Source organism: Egretta garzetta, unplaced genomic scaffold (genome assembly GCF_000687185.1).
Source record: "Egretta garzetta isolate BGI_Z169 unplaced genomic scaffold, ASM68718v1 scaffold448, whole genome shotgun sequence".
NCBI lineage: Eukaryota > Metazoa > Chordata > Aves > Pelecaniformes > Ardeidae > Egretta > Egretta garzetta.
In genome coordinates this window covers 296,956-317,264 of record NW_009260497.1, presented here as the reverse complement: position 1 = coordinate 317,264, position 20,309 = coordinate 296,956, and the positions used below count along the sequence as shown (strand labels likewise).

Genomic DNA, 20,309 nt, shown 5'->3' with positions numbered 1-20,309 from the left:
TTAAACAGAATCCCTAATAAATTACTTAGGGAAAGGTGAAAATTAACTCTATAAAGTTCTTTCAGATGCACCTACCTAGAGATAAGCCTTTAGCTTTGGGAATAAGTACACTACCATGTTACAGCTCCAAACAACTGACTTTATCCCTTAAGACCCTGGAGAACAATCAGCTGGAACTTACAAAATAATTTTTGGGAAGTGACAAGAATGATTTTGTGTTTTTGTTAAAGGTCTTGGGTGGTTAGGTTTAAGATTTGATTTTTAAAACTCTGTATTCATTTTGGAGCAAAGGAATAACTGAAGCTCTTAATGAGAAACTAGGTCTGAAGTGGATTAGACTTTTAATATTAAACCCTCAGTAATGATTAGATAAGCAATGACTTCATTCAGCTAACATTTTTGACAAAATAGCAGAGGTCAGGGCTTCAACAGGTAACCACAATGTACAGGAAGACAAAGCTATGCTGTGATATCTGGAATTTAACATTGCCTTCTCAACGTTCTGCCATCCACCAGATGAAGGAAGAGAGGAAATGTCACAGGCTTGAAAGGCCCAATTGTTGACTGGATTACAAACCACTGAGTGCCGAAGTGGTCTTGCGAAACAGAGTTATCAAGAACTTACTCACGTGTTCACTTCATTGAAGGATTTCTTTTCCATCTCTCTAAGCCAGAGGCTTTAGACTGTTTACTACAGAATTCAGAAAGATCTTAAGAACAACAACTTTTGCTTACAACAGAGCCTAACCTACTCACTAATTCAGTGGCCTTAAAGGGTAGCTGACGTGCAGTTTGTGGGAAAGTGTATAAAGAAGGCCTCAAGGTACCGCAGAGCAGGGAAGGAAAGACTACTTAGCTTCTGAAGTTATGTCAAAGAATGGCAAGATATCTGGGTGGTGCTGGTAACCACTTAAGTGAGAGCCTTTATTTCCCCTGTACCTTCAGTTTTATTAAGTGGCAATGAATATGATGACAATATGATTGTCAGCCTGGACTCCACAGTAAACAAGTGTTTTTCTAGCCTCTATTATAAATGCCACCAGAAAGGGGCTTCTATTACAACTCAGAGGATTGTGAGCCAGCAGCACTACAGACTAACTGCTACTAAATGAACATTGTTTTGTTAAGTCCAAGATCCTATCAAGATGACTTAGAAAAGAACAATTTACATTTGAACTAAGGATTCAATCATTTTCTTAAGATTTAGGAGGTAAGAGCAACTGACAAAAAGCTTTAAATACTGAACTTGGACTCTGAAGAATTGTCTGACATTGATAGGCACAAGAGCTGCAGTATTTGTTCTTGTAAAACTGTCAAGTGAAGGAGCACACCAGTAATTATTATGGACTTCCTCATTCTCTGCTAGCACTTCTGTGGGGTAGAAGGCAAAAAGCCTAGAAAATTGAAGGACAGTGAAAGTAGTAAACCATTTTTAGGCAAGGCTGACTTTTTGTTTTAAGTTGGTCTGACAGTGAAAAAAACTTGGTATTATGGCATTAAAATACCTTTTTGCCGCCCCCCTGAATTTTAGAAATTTTATTTTCTGAGACTGCTACTAAAAAGTAACAGTTTCAAGAAGTAAAATTCTGCAGTCCTGACAGAGATGTCGAGGCCAGCATTTTGTGAGAATGTAGAGGAGTAACTCATTCTGTAGAGAGGAAGAGATATAGAAAATCATTTCTCAAGGAACAAACCCACATACAGGCTGGCTACATTTATATTCTTAACATCTAGGACCATGTTTCTGTACACATTTGTACAGTTCTTAACGCTTCTTAGTTCTAAAGTCCAGGCATGGCAATTCTGCAAGCTTTCTTCAACCAACTTTGTTTTTCATAGCACCCTCTTCAGAGGAAGCGGTTAAGAAGTAATCATAGGTCTGACTGAACTTCAAAGAGAAAAAAAAAAAAAAAAAAACACACAACACCTTTAAGATATAGATACATCTCCCTTTCTAAAGATGACACCACTAAGCAGTCAGCTCATGGACTCAGCAGGCCACTGGCCTAGAAGTGATGGTGATTCAGCCATTCTTCCCCAGCATTTTCTTCCTGTATGGAGATCTTCAAAGGACTTTGCATTTCTGTCCAACCAAGCAGCAGTCTAGTATTTTAAAATAACAGGGATACTTCATACCTACCGGTACTATTTGGCCCAATTTCAAACAAAAGATACTTCCTACACTTGTTTCCAAACCTCATATGAGTCTGTTCTAATATTTGAACATACTGTTTTCTTTTCCACTAAGTGACAGAAATCTGACAGGGTTCTTTGGGTCTAAAGGATCTCTTCTGAAAGCTTGTTGGAGGAATACTTGGGGAAGGAGAGAGAAGCAAGAAATGAGTAAACAAGAAGTTGAAGCACAGGACAAAGCAGCAGCAGAATAATTCTAACAATCCCCATGCCATTACAGAAAAGAATCAGCTTCCCTTGGGAGACCGCAATCTAACTCTGAAAAATGTTCTCCGCATTAACTTTGCTCATTAACCTGCATTAACTTAGCATAACAAAGAATGCTAGCTTGATTGCTCCTGTTCTTATTGAGGGAAAGGTTTGACTTTGCAGATTGGAATTCCAAAGGTTCTCATACTCTAATGGCTTCAGCAGCCATTTCATGAATTAGAAGGCAAGTCAAAAAAGCCAATGGATTCCCTTGTTAGGGAGAACAGGAGGAGTTCTCTAATCCAAATGGTGCATGATTGATTTAAGTCTGTCTGCAACACCTTGAGGAAATTCTAAAGTCTTCCAAAAGGCACTTGGGGGTAGATGATGCCACTTAATAGTTAGCCAGTGAGAATTGTCTTTTCTCACAATAACCCAGCCAATTTACCTTCATCTATACCTCTAGTCTGAAAAGCCTTGACATTAGATTTCCTGTCATTTCAGGATAAATTGTACTGAAGTGAGGACAAGGACAACAGTTTATCTTTTAAGATTTTCCAAACTCATTTGTTTGTCATTCATTTGCAGTTATAGGTTAACCATATCATTTACTTGGACACCCAGAAGCCATTAACAAAAAAAACCAAAACAAAACAAAAAACCCAACACTTTTGGATTTTCATTACTGGGCACAGAACAAGTAACAGTGGAAAGCAGGATAACTGAAGGAATATGAAGCCCTACAAAATTTAAGAAAAGGCAGGTTCTAGATTTGGAAGCTGGAGATCATCTGTCCCTTTTAAAATGGGAACCACAAGAATCAATGGTAGTCGCAAGAATCCCTTAGGACCTGTTATGGAAAAAAATTCCTTAAACTTTACGTAGTCTTCAACAAATGTCCACTTCGATCTTTTCATCTCATGTGAAGTCTTCTCTTCACCTGTTTATATTTGGTCAAAATGGAATATAATTCAGCAGGTTTTGTAGAGGGGGCTTCCTCTCAGCTAATCCCTAGAGAATTCAAAGGACTAGCCTAGACACAAACTCAGTCTGTAAATGAGAAGATATTCCCTGCAAATAAAATGCATTTTTTGACAAGACAGAAGAAGCTTTCTCAAGCAGGACAGTTTGGGACCTAGCTGCCGTTTCAGCAAAAGGATCATAGGTGGGTCCCACACAAGTAATGCAGTGCTCAATGTTTTCCTTCTCCATTGCTGCAAATTGCGGCTGAAAGCAAGCTGCAGGAGAAGAGGGGTGAAATGAAAGCTGTAGTGAGCAATCCAGTAGCTGAAGTTACCTGTTAAATTTGTACTAGTGGAATCAGGATCCAGAAAATGTTAAGATCAGCTGAAGCAGTAATTCAGCAATAAAGTATGACCAATGGGTTTTAATCCTCTGAAGCAGGTGGAGAAGACAAGTAAATTATCTCAGATGTCTTTTAGTATTTTTTAATTATATCTTTAACATAACCTTACACATTTTCACCTGTGAACTCACCAGGCAATTGGCTGAAGAACAGCATTAAGATACAATGACTTTCATCCATCATTAATATCATCAGTGTCAGAAATTAGATTTCATTCCTGAGCTGATAAAGTTTAATAAAAACCACCAAGTCTACTTTAGAGAATTCTATGAAATTCTAAATTAAAAGCATTACTCAACAGCCTGTTCCGTAATATACGAGTTTAACAGATATTTCAAGCGTCTCTCAGTTACATTAAAGAAAGTATGCAGTCAACTACAATCAAAGTTAAAACAAAAAGTGCCTGTGATCTAAGGATCACTATTGCAGACCTGTTGTGAATCAGTGAAAAGGAGAGTAGCAAAGGACATACCTTGGAACTGCTCCCAAAACAATCAAGTTGGCTTTTTGTTTGTTGTTTCCAATTACAGCATTTTTCATATCTCTGTAAATCCAGAAAGAAAAACAAACCCTGGTAAATTATGCTGAGGTACTGAGGGCTTAATCTATAGAATTTACTATTTCCATGAAGGCTTATCAAGTAGTCTTCCACATGTCTATGCTGCACCTACAGGACTGAGTTGTGCTTCAGGGCACAGTTTCCACAGCCCGCATATAAATACCCCAGTGCTCTGGGATTCCATTACGTCCCAGCTTATGCAAGTAAGCAAAACCCCAAACTATCTCACATGCACACCAGACATGAAGAAGTCTCTTATACTGGTTCTTTGTGCCCATATATTCACTACATTTCTAAAAAACCAAAACCCACTATTGGATGGGAAATCAAATATTGGCAATTTAAAGTATTAACTGAGTAGTCTAAAGGACAAGCTATGAATAAAAAACAAAACAAAACAAAAAACAAGGAACTATCACCAGTCTCCAGAGACCAGGCTTTCACTCTCCTGTTCACCACAGGCTTCCTTTTGTGAATTTCAGCAGGATACCTAAACATCTGTATGTCAAAATCCCAGCAGTAAAGTGGAAACAAAAGCATTTTCCTGTCTGAGATTTGCTGCAAGGTTAAATACATTAAAGGCATTCATACTATGGTAAAGCAGGAAGGGAAGCATTTTGGAAAGAGGACACCCGTTACACACACTAAGAAGCCCAATGAAAATGTGTGGTTTGCAACCTTATTCAGAAAATTGCTATTGTATCCTAAAAGCCATCACCGCATTTTTAAGATTTTTTTTTCTTCGTATGAACATATATGAACATCCAGAGAACCTGAAGCAAGCTAGCAACCTGTAAGCAGTTTCAGAAAATCAAGATGACCCGTTTCTAGAAAACTTTCTAGTTGGAGGAACCTTGATAAGAGCAAAGAACATAAACAGTTCCAATTCAGATAATTCTTTATCAACAAAAAAATAAAACTAGATTGATTATAGTGTTAGTATTTGCAAAACTGGTAAATAAATCACTATGCCCCATAATGCATTCACATAATATGGGAGCTTTAGCAGTGGCTTTAAGTTAGCATATTGTCTTGCCACCAGATCACTCGTTCACCCGCTATCTGCAAATTTTAAAGAGGCTTAGAGTAGTCCTGTTCTTTAAGGTCCACCCTGGCCTGCATGAACACTGCACAGTCCTTACGCACCCACTGAACATGCAAATTGCACTGCAATAAGCAGTTGTCCCAAATGTTAAACTCACTTCATTAGAGTTATAAAAAGCTCCCTAGCCAAGGCAAGCAGTAACTGGATTGGTATAAACAGAACCTTTATAAACCTCAATTAGTACAAGGTAATTGCCTGTTCTTCCTGAAGTATTTCTCCATGTGATTCACGCTCCCATTGCATACAGTTACCCAGCCACAGAAGGGCGCTCTAGAAAGTTTAAGCAAATGGAGGCTGTCTAACTTCTCAAGTTTGGCTAGTGAACTTGGAGCTCCAACAAGGGAGCAGCATTAAAAGCAGCTGAACACTGAACTACAGTTCTGTGTATCTCAACACAAGCAGAGTCAGGGAATCACTTGACTCATCAAGTGAACTACTCAAAAGGAATCTGCCTACCCAGCATAGTTTTACACAGCCGAGTATCAGCAGAAAATGTCAGACCTTTCTGCTGTATCTCCCGTAAGTTTGGTAACTCTAGTCCACAAGACAGGAGGTAGAGGAGAAAGAGCAAGATCAGAAGACAGGCTAAGCTGGAAGCCCAAGAAAATTCACAGAAAGGACTTGAAGATTTCACTGAACTCAGAAACAGTACTTCAGTGGTTTCTATGCTGAACACTTGATATGGAATTACCCCAGCCATTTTTAAACGTTTTTAAAATACAAGAGTCAGTCCAAAACAGTGGCAGAAGCAATGATCAGATGTCTCAAAGGAACGGAAACTACCAACGATGCACTAGGTCCGATTGGTGTACTAAACTGCTCTAGGACTTCTAAAAGGGCTACCTCTCCCTGTTATCCTTAGGCACCAGCTCTCAATGTCATCAGAAGGACTGCATCGTATTACATATGTGCGAAGGCATCTTGAGAAGCCAAAGAGAAGGCACTTGCCAAGCACTCTGAAGAATTAACAAACAGATTTTGGTGACATTTTAATGCTCTGCTCAGGTGATGTGACACATTTTATGTTAAGAAAAAAGCCAACAACAACAAACTTTTGTGACTCCTGCACCAACTCCACAACAGAATGGCTTGCTAACCTTATAAGCATTTAATATGTAGTAAGTACAGCCTATTAGAATTTGATTTAGAGACCCTTTCAGAAATGGCAGGAACATGGCCAAGTTCCGTAATACTCAAATTGAGAGGTTTAGAGAGGTCACAGTCCTGGTCTGTAAACGATTCAGATGAGTTTCTCCACCCTAGTTCATAGAGTTCCTCAGAAAGGTCATGGCAGATAGACAAGAAATACTGCAAGCTTGACATTTCTAACAAATCTACACATACATATTTGATCATTTCAACTTGCAAGCAAGTAAAATACCTTTAAATTGGTCAGGTGACCAAAAACTCTCAGAGATTGGACTCAGCAAAGACCACCATGTTTGTGTGCATTATGCCTTGGCACTCCTAAGTTCTGTGCCACGCTTACGTCTTCAAATTTGCCACTTAAGAGAAATGAACCTATTCAATACACAGGAAGCAGCTGGATATGAAAACCAAAAATATGCTTAAAATGCCATAAGCCAATGTTGAATAGTAGTAAACTTTTTTTTTGTTTACTATGGAAAATAATTACGTGATTCCACATTACATTTCAGGAGATTTTCCTGATCAGGAAGCTAATCTCCTTAAGAAGTAAAGTACCACCACGTGCTATGCTACTCTACAGGTCCTCCGTGAATCATGAATGTTGGAAAAACTGAGGGCAACTCCCTTATTTGAAAACATCATCTCCAACAAGTCTGAGCTTGACTGATTTCAGATCCAAAACAACATGAGATTCGTCCAAGGAGAAAGAGCAGTAAAGATAACTATCTTCAGAAATTTGTAGTCCAAAACTGAATACCCACTTTATTTCCGAATATCATGCACACTGCTCCCATTTCCTGCTGTTAAAAGGAGTCCTTGAAATGAGGAAGACGGAAAACAGCAGCAACAACACAGAGTGAAGAGAACTTCAGAAGAACAACTAGTCTGCGGTGATTCTCGGCCTAATCTGTGAGAAGACCATGATCCCGAAGAGGAAGATTCACTAGCTTTCCAATTATCAGCTCCAAGCTCTCGCTCAGGTTATCAACTCTACTGCCAGGCAACAGCAGAGCATAAGCAGCTTCAGAAGAAAAATGCAGATCTTACACAGGTACCTAGTACATTCCAGCACTACTTAGTTTCTCAGCCTCATAAAGGTAGCTTTCTATAGAGCCAAAAGACAAACCATGAAGCTTTCATATGACAGAAGTCTTAAGATGCATTTCAGAATGGTTGTTTTTCGGGTTTTTTTGTTATACCCTGTGTATTAAATCTTATTGTTTAGATTCAAACTAAATTCAGTCATTTAACAAAATAACCTGAATTACAATAATTTTAATAAATAGATTCAAAATCCGATAGCTGATATTTATACGTACATTTACTATAATGCAATAAACTAATTTATGTGAAAAAACTTTCAAGCAGGATAATGCAGGCTGCCAACAATAAAATACAGCAAAGAGATCTTAGCTAAGTGCTTGAAATTACTGCTTCCTGAAGTGCTAAACCAGCTTTTTCCATCACTTACTGCTTCTTTAAGAAGTAAGAATATAGTTTCATCAGTTCAATCCTGTGACTACTCAGTTTTCATTTATGAAACTAACTAGAGACTGGAAAAGCAGAAAGACTGCTTTTCTTCCTACAAACTCTAGAAAAGGAGAAAAAAAATTATCAGGTGCAGTTTATCAGCTCTAACGATCTTTTGGAACATAGCAACCCAGAAGCAATCGGTTCCATTAATTAGCTATAAATAAAATGCAATGCATGCTAGTTTTGTAAGCCTATTAGCACAGTATGAGCATTTAAAATAAAATATTTTAGGATTAAACTCACAGGAAGAAAAAATTGATTTCCATCCAAATTCAGCTTGACAAGAGTAACAAGAACAACTAATCTGCCAAGTGTGCATGAAGTTGATATGTTTTTATTCTGACACTTAATGTGTAATTGTTTAAAGGCACCTGATAATAGTCCACTTTAGATAAGCAAGAAGCAATATTAAATATAACAATTTGTGAGTAAAATACGGCCTTTAAGTTTTAATGATTCCTAGCCAATAAAAATTAATATTATGAAGTGTCTAAGTCCTGAGAAAATCAGCATTCTAGTCTGTCAATGTAAATTATTACTGTAGAAACGAAGGTGCTGAACTTAGTCCTAAGCAGAAATTGTTGAAATTCAACATTTTCATGAAGCTGATTTTAAGTTTGCGACTTCTCCAACACCTGTCCAGTAACTACTGTGCAGTTCTCCAAACTGGTGTCACCTAAATTCCCACCTGAGACAGAACAGACCTCTAAGCATTCCTAGCAAGCCCCAATACCTGCACCTTTTCTGCAAAAGAGATCATGAGAAAGCAACATGGATACATGGACTCCTACATGAGAACTTGGGTTTACCCATATTTTTAAATACAGTAAATCAAGCACAAACATAAGAAATTTTAAAATTCTGATAAGAAGCCCTAGAGCTTTATTATGTCAACTGCTAGCAAAGCAACACAAAAGATCTTGAAACAAACTAGAGTGACTTGATGACGAAGCAGCAATAAGAACTACACAGGAGGAAAAAAAAATGCCTACATGATATTTTCTGATCTTACGTCTTTTGAAAATAGAGTAGGTAGCCTTATTTAAGAAGTTCCTAGACAGAGATGGATATCAAACCTGAGATGAACAGAGACGGAAAAGTAGCCCTAGACACTTCAAGCCAATGCTTTCACTTTTAGTATGAAATAGTTACAAGAGATTCTGAGACAATTACGCACACTGAGGAAGCATCCAAAACAGTGCATTGTCAGACCAGAAGATTTGTCTGCCAGAGGATGATCAAAATTGTGAACAATAGAACAATGCAAAGCATCACTCTGAAAAGGCTTTCAAAAACTCAAAATGCAAATATCTAAAGAGCTGAGGTACTGGCAGCTGATACAAGAACGTAGCTCAAATAAAAACTGTCTACCCCAACTTCAGGAGAGTTTCTAAGTTTCAGTATCATATAAGCAAATGGTATCCGGACTGGCTGTGCTTGAGTCAGAAGCTAACTGTGGAGCTAAAGTTTTGACAATTACGCCTTCTATAGCTTTTGCCTCCTCTTCCTTCTCCCTTCCTACCACTCTCCCATTTCTATGGACAGATGCAAAACAATCAACAACAGGAATTAATAACAAATTTTGCATGTTAAAATACGTCCAGCATTATTTTGACAGAATTCACTTCTAAGATGGATACTACTAGAGCTTGAACATCTATTAATTATCTGAGTTGTTTTCTACCCCTCTAGCAGGGAGCATGTTTGTACTAACATGATTACTAGTCCAACCAAGTGAATAAAATGTTAAAAACTCCAGCCAACTCAAGCAAACCACATAAATCGTAAATCAGCTCATTTTTAAGGTCAATCATCAAGCTGGGAAGAAGAATTTCAAGACTTCTAATCCCATTCAAAAAATATCATTTGATGCAACGAAAAAGATGATTTTACAGGGAAGAACAAAGTAGCACAGAGACACTGTTACTCAAATTGTTTGACTTTTAGCACTTAAACTGTTACATGATTAACATACAGTAAACTAAACAAAGTTGGCATTTAAACAAGGAAAGTCTAAATCCATGGTTGTTCCCTATCTTAATTCTGTACTCTCAAGACACTGCATAAAATCAAAGTGTTGTAGAAAAATAGTATATGGCTATAACTGAAGCAATGCAGAACAGTAGAATTTAACATACATAATGCTAAAAGTGATCTTTTAATCCAACTTCTCCATATCCCAATGCCATAGAAATTGCTTGAATTCCTCTCTGAAGTATCCTCCTTGGAGAAGCAACTTACCTTGTCGTAAGTTTTCTTGCCAAGGAAAATTTACCAAATAGAAAGGTAAGCTGTTTCAATGTTCCATACCTGTAGTCAGAAATATGTATAACTTATTCCTACCCTGAATCTATCCCAGTACTTATCTTGCTCTGTGTGTATGACAGAGTGGAAAAATCTCTCATATCAAATCTTCACTTCCATGCAAGAGCTTACGTCCGTCAATTCATGTGCTAGCCTTCTATATCAAGCTGAGCAACTCAAGCTCTCCATGTCTTTGGCTGCAGTTTCAACACAAGTTCCTTTCAAATCTCCAGGCTGTCTGACAAAACAGGAGATGCTGCTTTTCCCACCTCTCTCTCAAGCATGTTTTATTGCTTCATCCTTTGCACTGAATCTAGAAATTGGACTAACAGTTGCATGAGATCACTGATCAATAGAAAAATTGCCTACTCCACCTTAAGAATGATGTAGCTCAAATTTAAAATGCTTGCAGTCAGTAGAGGATGGGAGTTTAGCTAGCTTTTATTATGTAAACTTTTTCAACTGAAAAAGCCAAAACTATACAAACCATAGCTAGAGCTCTGTATTATCAGCATTTCAGTCTCAGCATCAACCTCTGCTATTTAAATAAACTAGGTCATAACAGCAAAGAATTACCCAAAGAGAGGTGTGGGGAAAACAGCTGCAGTTCAGCAGAACTCTCCGAAACTGAAACACCTCCTGCTCTGTGACCCCAGACCAGCAAAATCCTTTTTTCACAGCTATCCCAAAACAGCCAAACCACATGAAAAGCCTTCATCACTGTTGCTTCAGGTGAATGACCCAAACAATCAGATACAAGTAACTGTTACTTTTTTTTTTTTTTTGAATGTCTCTGTCTCCCCTCACAGCTATTTCCCCTCCCAGGATGAAGTAGTGCCTTCAGCATTTAACAGTATATCCCACAGTTGAAGCAAAAATTAAATGAAAGCAAAGAGGCATCCTGCAACACCACATTTTTCTAGCACTATTTTTTATTCACTCTCTTGATTTAAAGTTATTTTTGTCCATTCTCCCATTTTAAGCCCACCACTCATTATCAAAAGAATGTTGTCCACCACAAGTCAGTCACAGAGAGAACTCTTAGGTTGCATTCAGTACAGGAAAATACCTTAAAATGGCCTTCCAGCACCTGCTTAGCTGTTCTCAGATGTGAGCTCGTAATATTGTATGACACTGTCCACTTCAGCTTAGGCCAGCAGTCACTGAAGGATCACCAAAACCCGTTAATTTGACAGAGATCCCATTGGATCATAGTAATCTAAAGACTTTCCAAAGTGAAAGAGTAGCCTCAGATTTTTAGCTTCAAATAGCTATCAGCTAAGATGATGTACTGGCCTCCATATGCTTTAGTCATGCATAAATTTCCTTTTTCAAATGGGTGTTAGTAAGGGCTCACTAGGACAGAAATTCTGTAATTTATCTATATGCAAATAAACTCTCTCATTCTACATATGGGGGAGTTACTGGACATTTCAAACAATGCATGTTTGAGGTATGTTTTCGCGAGTAATTTTACCAGCTAACCTTCCTGCTACTACTTTACAATTCCCAAAGAAAAAATAAAAATAAAACTCAACGCACTTACTTAAATTGTTTGGCACCAGCAATACAGCATACATACTGAAATAATTTTAATCATGCGGTAGACAATTGGTAAACAGAGTTCTGTCCTTTGAACATTACTAGAAATGCCAACCCTTTACAGGGAACTAGCCTAAAAGAACATAGTTCCACATCACAAACTGAGAATGAGCTTGTTTTGGACAGCAAGTAAATTCAATTTTTTAAATGCCGATTCTGATCAATTTGAACTGGCAGCTCAGAACCAAAAAAATCCAACTATTAAGAATCACAAACTCTGTACCATTGCTGATTTTGTGGCATACATCCCTCAGGCCCAACCTCTAGTTCAGTCTTAACACCCCCAAAGGGCATAATGACTGTTTTTCCCTCAGCTGCCTGCTACATTTTGCCATCCCTTACAGGCAACCACCTCTCCTCTGCATTTGTCTAACAGATTAATAAGGTTAAGTTAAACTCTGAATGACCTCAGAGTATTCAACTGTGCTCAGCTTGAATTTTGCCATTTCTAACTCAGACCTCAAAACTTTTGTGACCAATGCTCCCTTTATTTCCTCCAGCTACATCAGTTAGTTTGACAGAAGTTGTTTCTCCTCTCTCATCCTACTTGCAGCCTGAAATCATCACAGCAACAGTATCGCTGTTCTGAGGTTGGTAGCAAGAGAGGGATTTTGGTGAAAAGCAGCTTCATGAAAGGCAGCCCTGAAACAGATTCATTAATCATCAATCCACTCTCACAGGCTCAAGAGTGGCCACTGCAAGCCTTGAAATATTAAGCAACCCTATCAGGCAGAAGACTGCTAGCCAGATGTAATAAGTATACCTAATTTCCTAAGGTTTAGCCCACTTCTAACTATTAGACCAGGAGTTACAATATCTAACAATTTACTTGCAAAAAATAGTATTATGCATTTGTACCTTTTGCTGCATTATAAAGAAAGCACAAAAGCAAGAGAGTATCTTATTCTATGACAGGAACACACTTTCTTCCTATTACATCTTCCCCTCTTCCCTCTCTATCTACACTATTCTTCCATCTGACTCTAGAAAACCTCTCATATTGAAAACCACTCTTGAAAGAACACTGCTTAATCCCTAAATGATTGCGGCCTTTCAGTTCCATCTTCTATCACTCTGAAAACCGTGTCTAGCTATTAGATTCCTCAGTTTACCTCTTGAAAGGGAGAAATCAACAGATGGAGTCATGCTCCCAGCACCCCTTCAGCACCACCTAAACCTGCTCAAATTTCTGTCAGATTCTGCAACCTAAAGAACGAGCTTTCCATTTCCAAGCCACAAAGAGCCTATCCTGCAGTTCACAAAGTATCAGCAGAAGACACTTGGGAGCCTTTTCCGTCAACACACTACACAAAAACAATGCTTCAAAAAATTACATCACATATTCTTAGCCAATTAGACCTCAAAGTTCTCTATTGCATCTGCACAAATACGCATTTACTACAGAGTACTGTCTAGGAGATATGAGAATCAATCAAAATGCACAGAGCAAAGAATAACGGGAACAATCCTCTAAGGACTGTTCCATTTCCACAGGGCCATCCTGGTGAAAACTGAACCAAGGGAATATGCAAAGAACGAAACATGGCTCCTGCAGAAAATTTAGGTTCAGAAGCACCCACTGAGAGACTGAAAAAAGTGATTGCAGATCTTTGGGATGCACAATGTGAAAACAAGTGCTGTTCATTATTTAGACTTAAAGAAGGTTTAACAGGACATGAAGAACAAGAGGCAGAAGTAGCCTCTTCATAACTGTCTGAAGGGGGTACCTGTTGCTCCATTAGAACTGAGATGGGAATTTCTTCTCTTCCCACTCCATGAAGCTGCCTCTTACATTTCACACAGCTTTCCCTGCAGGCATGTGAGGAACACTGCTGCTCTCATTCCAATTGCCATAGCTGAGAAATACAAGACACTATTATACAGTCATCTAAACACGTGCCTAGAACATTTTTTTTTTCAAATCCAAGAATACACAAATGAAAAAAAGTTGGATGTAAAACACACACACTGTTTGAGGTGTTCCAAATTAATTTCAAAGCAACCAACCACAAAAGAGATACAAGACAGGTTCCATGAAAGCAGTGTTACTACTTAAAATGTAAGAGGTTTTTTTTCTGGTTTGTGACTACCTTCTGGTATCTTCTCTTTGAAAAAGGCAGAAACCAGCAAGCAGTACAACACATCTTCAGTCAAATGCCAGTACAAGTCCGTTGGCCCTTACAGGAGCTTTTAACACATACCTAACTTTGCATCCAAGAACCTATTACAAAGGTAAGCCCAATTTCATCTTGGTTGTACTAAAATACCAGTTTCAGCGTCTTCAAAACACTGAGCATAACCACTGCAGCACTGTCAGTCTAAATCTGCAGGGACCCCAAAAACATAACTATCAGATTCAAAGTGGGCTGCGAGTTCTTACCCGTATGCCAACTATAATACTTTCAACAACATCAATTCTCAAACGCTCAAAATCATACTGTGTAGAAAGCATATATAACTCAAATTAAATATACTGCATAGATCTGTACTGGTATTCTCACCACAGCTCTAGACATGCTCCCTGGGAAAAAGGAAGATAGCATAGACATACACTTTGAAATTGGTTCTTCGGTACCAAAACAACCATAGGATGTTTCTTTCATTTTCCTGAGAAATAAAATCCTCATACAAGTTTGGAAAATGCTTGTCTAGTAACTCCAGCTGGCTGGAGAAGCACATCCATAAAGGACAAAAACAGCAGTAGCATAGGAATCCTCAGTGCACCACAAAGATGATTACTTACAAGCCTTAAAAGATGACACCCTCTGACTGCTGAGGAACAGCCTGATGAGAAACAGTTGGGACCTTGAGTAAGCCAGATTTGTCAGAAAGAATGCTCCTTTCAAAACCAGCCCTTGAAACGGAATTACATAGCTCTCTGTAAAATGATAGAGTGCCTCTTTGAAGACATCAGGCTAGATTTAAGCATGACAAAATGTCTCTCAAAGAAGCCCCTGACCAGCAAATAAATCTGAGGGCAAAAATAGGTATCAGCCTTGCATCTGAACAATGTGGTCCTGAGCTTAAGAGCGGGTGAAAAGCAAATGATAGTCTAAGGATCATCACCCTGAATTTTTTTTTTTTTTTAATAAATACTGTCACACTGCAAAGCACAGAATGACATTGCATCAACCATCTCAGGACAAATGAAGCTCTTCTAACAATGCAGAAATTTAGAAAGCTATCTATGTTCTGCTCCTCTGCCAGTAATGGCAAAACATTTAAGGGAACTTCTGAGAGAACACAGTATTTAATCCCCTACAGTATCTGCCTGAGGTAGTCTATGCACTGTCAACACTAAATGTATTCAATAGCTGCATACCTGACATTAATGCTGACCTTACAGAATACAGTCAAAGCATATTTGAGAAAATTTAAACTGCAGAACAGTATGCAGAAGGTGAAAGGTTTAGAAGAGCACTTAAGTAGACACAAAGCAAACCTGTAAGACCTCTCCAGCATAAGCATGGCCACATCATAGAGTTTACGTTTACAGAAGGAAACTACTATATTAAGCTCACTCATTTATAAAGACAGTAAATAGAAAGGTAAATACATACACTGCCATACAGATGTGGATATGAAGATGTGGGCCTTGAACGCTTTAAATAGTTCACTATCAGGTACAGTAAAAGGCAGTAGTCATCCTTGTAAGAATCTCAACATTTCAAACCCTGAACTGAAACTCATGATTTACTGGCAGGTACACACAATTCTCCCCTTCCTACCTACTATCAATACACAGATGAACATGATATGATGAAATGATGTGAACAAAAGTTCTGCAGGGAACTTGACATTTTGAAATAAGATCAACAGAATCACATACAGCAGTACCGGACAAAAGGAAACAGCTTCTCAGTTTTCCCAGGACGAGGAAAAGGAAAAAGCTCCCAGCCAGGTAAGACTTGACTGTCTGGACAAAAGAAGATTCTGAATACAATCTCTCTAACAATTCATGGGAAAGAAAGGAAAAGAAGAGATTTGGTCATTTAAATAGTTTCAGAATGTGTAATTAAAAGCTTTCTCAAATTGCAAGATGACAACTGGATTGGCATGATTTTCAAGTTCAAGAAGCATTTAGCTATATTTTACCTTTATCAAACCTCATTCAAAAGATGGTTTACATTAAAATTACAAGGATGCAATTAAAAAAAGCCCCAAACCCAAGTTATTCATTCAAGCATCTTTAATAGCATATGAAGGATAGGACTATTGTAACTGAAGACAATCTGCAGAAACAAAGCTTCTTAAGACAGCCTATTTTCTGATCCTTGATATTCGTACAATTCCATCAATCAAAATAAAAATCTAGGCCATCAGTATTTGCAGGCAGGATGCAGGGAAAGGAAAAAAAAAACCAAACCAGCAAATCTTAGGAACCAAATATTTTCAGCAAAGTATGCAGAATAACTGGTAAAGCTTCTGACAGACACTTATGGTAGAACTTTAATCCTCTTCTACTCCACCCCACATGTCAGTCCATTCCAACTTCAATAACTCTTCGGATACCCCGAAGTCAAAGGAAGAAGGGCAAAGGGGTATTTTTCTGCCCAAAGAGAATCTTGGATTGACAGAAATTTTTTATATATACACTATTCTAAATTCTATTTTTATATATACACACTTTTCTAAATTGGACTGTTTCACACCCATCCACTAACATTTAGAAAATAAAAAATCTACCACATAGTATTTGCTCCATGTCAGGAAAGATATAAATGCAGAATTAGGATTTTAACCAAAGCATCACAAATACGGTTTACCATCCAAATCTGCCCTTTGAAAGCTATTGTGAAATAAATTATTATTTTCTTGTCTTGAAATGCAAAAAAGCATCTCAGCATAGAATCCACTGACATCCATGGACAAGAGAAGAATTTCAGAAGTTAGCCAAGACAAAGATACTGCCTAAAACTTTTGTTTCTGGGAAATCAGTTACATTTCAAAAGATACAACTAACACCTCAAGAGATAGGGAAGGGATTACCAAAGGTTGTGGGTTCCAGTCCTTTGAAAAGAAAGGAGAGCAGGGAGGGACCACCCCTGGGGCTCAGAGCATCTGCCAAGGAGAAAAAGAGGGGCTCGGTCAACCCACTTGGACATAGGATGAGACACATCCTTGCCCCTGGGACCATCACACCAGCCCTTGTGAGTAGCTGGCTAAGAATGCCAAGGGGTGGAAGAAAAAGCAGACTCTCCTACAGGAAAGAGTTAAGAACCTGTAGTTACGGTGGTATACCAGAAGTTTTTATACAGGTAAGGGGGTATTTCAACCAATAAATTTTTGTGCATGCTGTGCTTTCATGTATTTCAAAGGGACACTAATTCTGCTATGTTGCCCCTGGGACACCTTCTGGAATAATTTTTTTCATCTGCTACTGGAAAACACCTCAGACTGTCCTAAGCAACACAAGCAGCATTCTGGATTTTTGAATCCACTTGGTCCTTCAACATTTTCTGGTGTTTTGCCAGATAGCCCCAGCCAGCAAGTTACTAGTAAGCCTGAAAAGTCCTGGTTTCACCACCAAAAGTCATTCCTGGGCAAAGACTTGTTTGCCACATTGCTGTGTGGTTATAATGGAAACCTTATAGTCCAAGGACAGCAAGAAAACAACCAGATCTTTGCACCAGTTTTACTACCTATTCAACAGGGCAATTTTTATACTCACTCTTTCAGTCATTATGCCTTATCACTGGCATGCAAGAGAAGTACTGAAATATAATTTGCATCCAAATTAATTTCTATGTAAGCGTTTTCTTTCAGCTCGCAGTGCCCATCAGTGAGATAGAAGCCATGCATTAAAAAAAAAGCCAACACTCAGGCATGGCAGCAGGGGAAAAGGTAAGAGGCAGGTACACTGACTTGGCAGTGGAATAACAGAAAAGAGTCTCAACAGAGTTGGAAGAGGAGCAAAAGGTGGCCAAAAGGAAGAAATGTATCCAAAAAAATGTTGAATGCTCACAGAAGGTTGAACCTCATTTCTGGCAACTGTGAGGCTGCGTTATGAGCCATATGCACTACAGAGTGATAGTCTGCTAAAACAGTATTATCATGTTTGCATGAAAATTTTCCAAAAAGACTTCTCAAAAAAAGAGAGTAAGATCTTCTTGCCCTTGACATACAACTCTAGTGGAGTTCAAGTAAACCTAGCCCACGCACAACCAACAGCCCAAGTGTGTTTCAGATGACTTACATGACACCTTGAAGGACTTTCTGAGGCCTTTTCCTCCTGTGGAGAAAAAAAAAAAAAATAATTGTAATAGTTTATATCAATTCATGTAATGGCAGACAAACAGGAGTGGCTAACACAGCAGCAAGTCTACAAAACCTATCAGGCAAGATAGGAGCAAAACCCCATAATCATATTTAAATGTGCAGTATGTTACTGCTGGGCAACATCCACACAAAGAATTAACCCTGTGTTCAAGTGTGATTTAAAGATGATCGTGTACTTAATGTAGGTAACAATGTGTTACAAGTCAAAGCAAGTTAACGAACAGCTGTTTTCTATAAACAGGGCATGCCAAAGGGGTCTACTTCAGTTATCAGCACTGCCTTAAATGCCAATTTTATTATGTTTAGTTACTATATGGAAAAAACACAAATTCCTGAAAGAAAGAGTTTATAAGAACAGTTAATGTTGCTCAAGAAGCGTACCCAACAAACAAGCCCTCAAAAATAAGGAAGCTCTTATCAAGATATTCTTCTGTAACTTACTTTATCATAACATAGCTACACATTTCAGAGATATATACTGTCCCACACACCTTCAACACGGACAGCAGAACAATAGTCACCTTAACATTCCGGTAGCTACTTTATAAGACAAAATGAACTCTCTTCTCAGCAACAGGACCATACTTGTAAGCTAAATATTTTCGCACCAAAGATTTATTATTCCCTTTGAGAAGATCCAAAGTTGGAGATGGCAAGCATTCCAAAAAACAAGGGTGGGAAAGAGGAAGGGAATTTTCCCTCCAGGTTCTCACGAACACATGCCAGGGTGCATTTTCATTATCTCTTTTTTTTTTTTTTTCTTTTTGCCAGTTCAACTTTTAATTAGGCTTTTCCCATTTTTTATGTTTTCCTTGAAAGAATCTACAAGGGAATTGAAAACTCTTCCTTGCTTTTGCAAGTATCTACCCTTGGGTTGAACCTGCTCCTGCATCCCTATACAGATGTCAGAAGCACCAGCAGCTTTTTGCCTATGGTCTCACATAACTCTGAGAGAACAAGAATCATCTAGAGGCAGCAAGACTCCTTTGTCTCCAGGGATACTGTTAAATTATGCCAAATAAATTCTACAGATAAACTCCACCATATAATGAAAGAGACTATTTTTTGAGAACAGCAGCAGACTTTTATCTACCTGACCTATGCATTTATATGCAAAAGTCTTCTGGACTCCAGAGATCCCATTACTTTCTGTTTCTAAAATATCCTGGCCTTCACCCTATCAACTACTAGGTTTGCAGTATGTAGCAGACAATTCGCATCCAGGCAAACAAATTTTTCAGGTAGTCCCCCAAAATAAAGAATTTACCAGCATCACTGGTTTCACAGGTCTCTTACCTAGTAAGATATTCCAAGGGGGGGGGGGGGGGGTGGGGGAGGAGAGAAAAAGCCCCAAACCTCGGCTCTTTTAGGCAGTATGTACACTATACCTTTTGCATTGTTACTCCCAACGTATGACTCCGATGGGCAGCCGGACTGGGCAGCCAGCACTGGCTGTTCTACTTACTCTCCGCTTTCCCCAAGGAAAGGAAACTAGCGGCAGTTGTCAGACCCCCTTCCGCAACACCAGCGCCCTGCCCACAGATACAACACATCAGCCTCCTCCCTGCAGCAAAAGCCAACAAGGCCGTGTCGTGAGATCCTGAAGAGCTATTAGGAGAGCAGCGTTTTGCCCCCAAAACGGCACCCGCTTGCTAGCGAAGGCTGGGAGAGCGTGCTTCGCCAGCCACAGCCAGCCCGGCACGCTCCTGAGAGACACCCCACTCTCCCCTGCAGCAGCCTGGTTATTACCGCTCGAAATAATATCAACGAACCCTCTTTTTGCTGAGCAGGCGTTTCGGGGGGAGCAAAAACATTTACAGGAGGGCAGCTGAAGAGCTTTAAGTCGTGCCGTGAGGTAAAAATACATGCAGAAGAGCCAGTGCCTCTAACAGAAATGGGAACAGACTCCTCAGAAAAGGGGCGAACGCCGTTTTTCCCCCCTGGAAAGAAGTTGTTGCGACGCGGAGGCACAAGGGAAGGAGCCCCCCGCCGCCGCCCGTGACACCCCTGCAGCCCGCCGCAGGCCGCCA

The 20,309-nt window shown here is 39.0% G+C and overlaps 1 protein-coding gene across 8 annotated transcripts in view; it reads right to left on the bottom strand.

Annotated features, from left to right (window-relative positions):
- Positions 1-18,227, bottom strand: part of ARMC8 (armadillo repeat containing 8) — a 78,579-nt gene extending 60,352 nt beyond the window's left edge. For 4 of the 8 annotated variants that reach the window (XR_004842734.1, XM_035900071.1, XM_035900076.1 and 1 more), the window contains exons 1-3: positions 18,197-18,216; positions 10,336-10,404; positions 4,221-4,292 (exon numbers count right to left, since the gene is read on the bottom strand). Coding sequence is in view for 6 of the 8 variants with exons in the window: in XM_035900071.1 (XP_035755964.1) it covers positions 4,221-4,292; positions 10,336-10,404; positions 18,197-18,198 (143 nt within the window). In the remaining 2 variants the exon portion in view is untranslated. Of the gene's footprint in view, positions 1-4,220; positions 4,293-10,335; positions 10,405-13,727; positions 13,857-15,829; positions 15,849-18,196 lie in introns of those variants that run through there. The other 4 variants (XM_035900073.1, XM_035900074.1, XM_035900077.1 and 1 more) reach the window with 4 other exon arrangements.
- Positions 18,228-20,309: the final 2,082 nt, after the last annotated feature.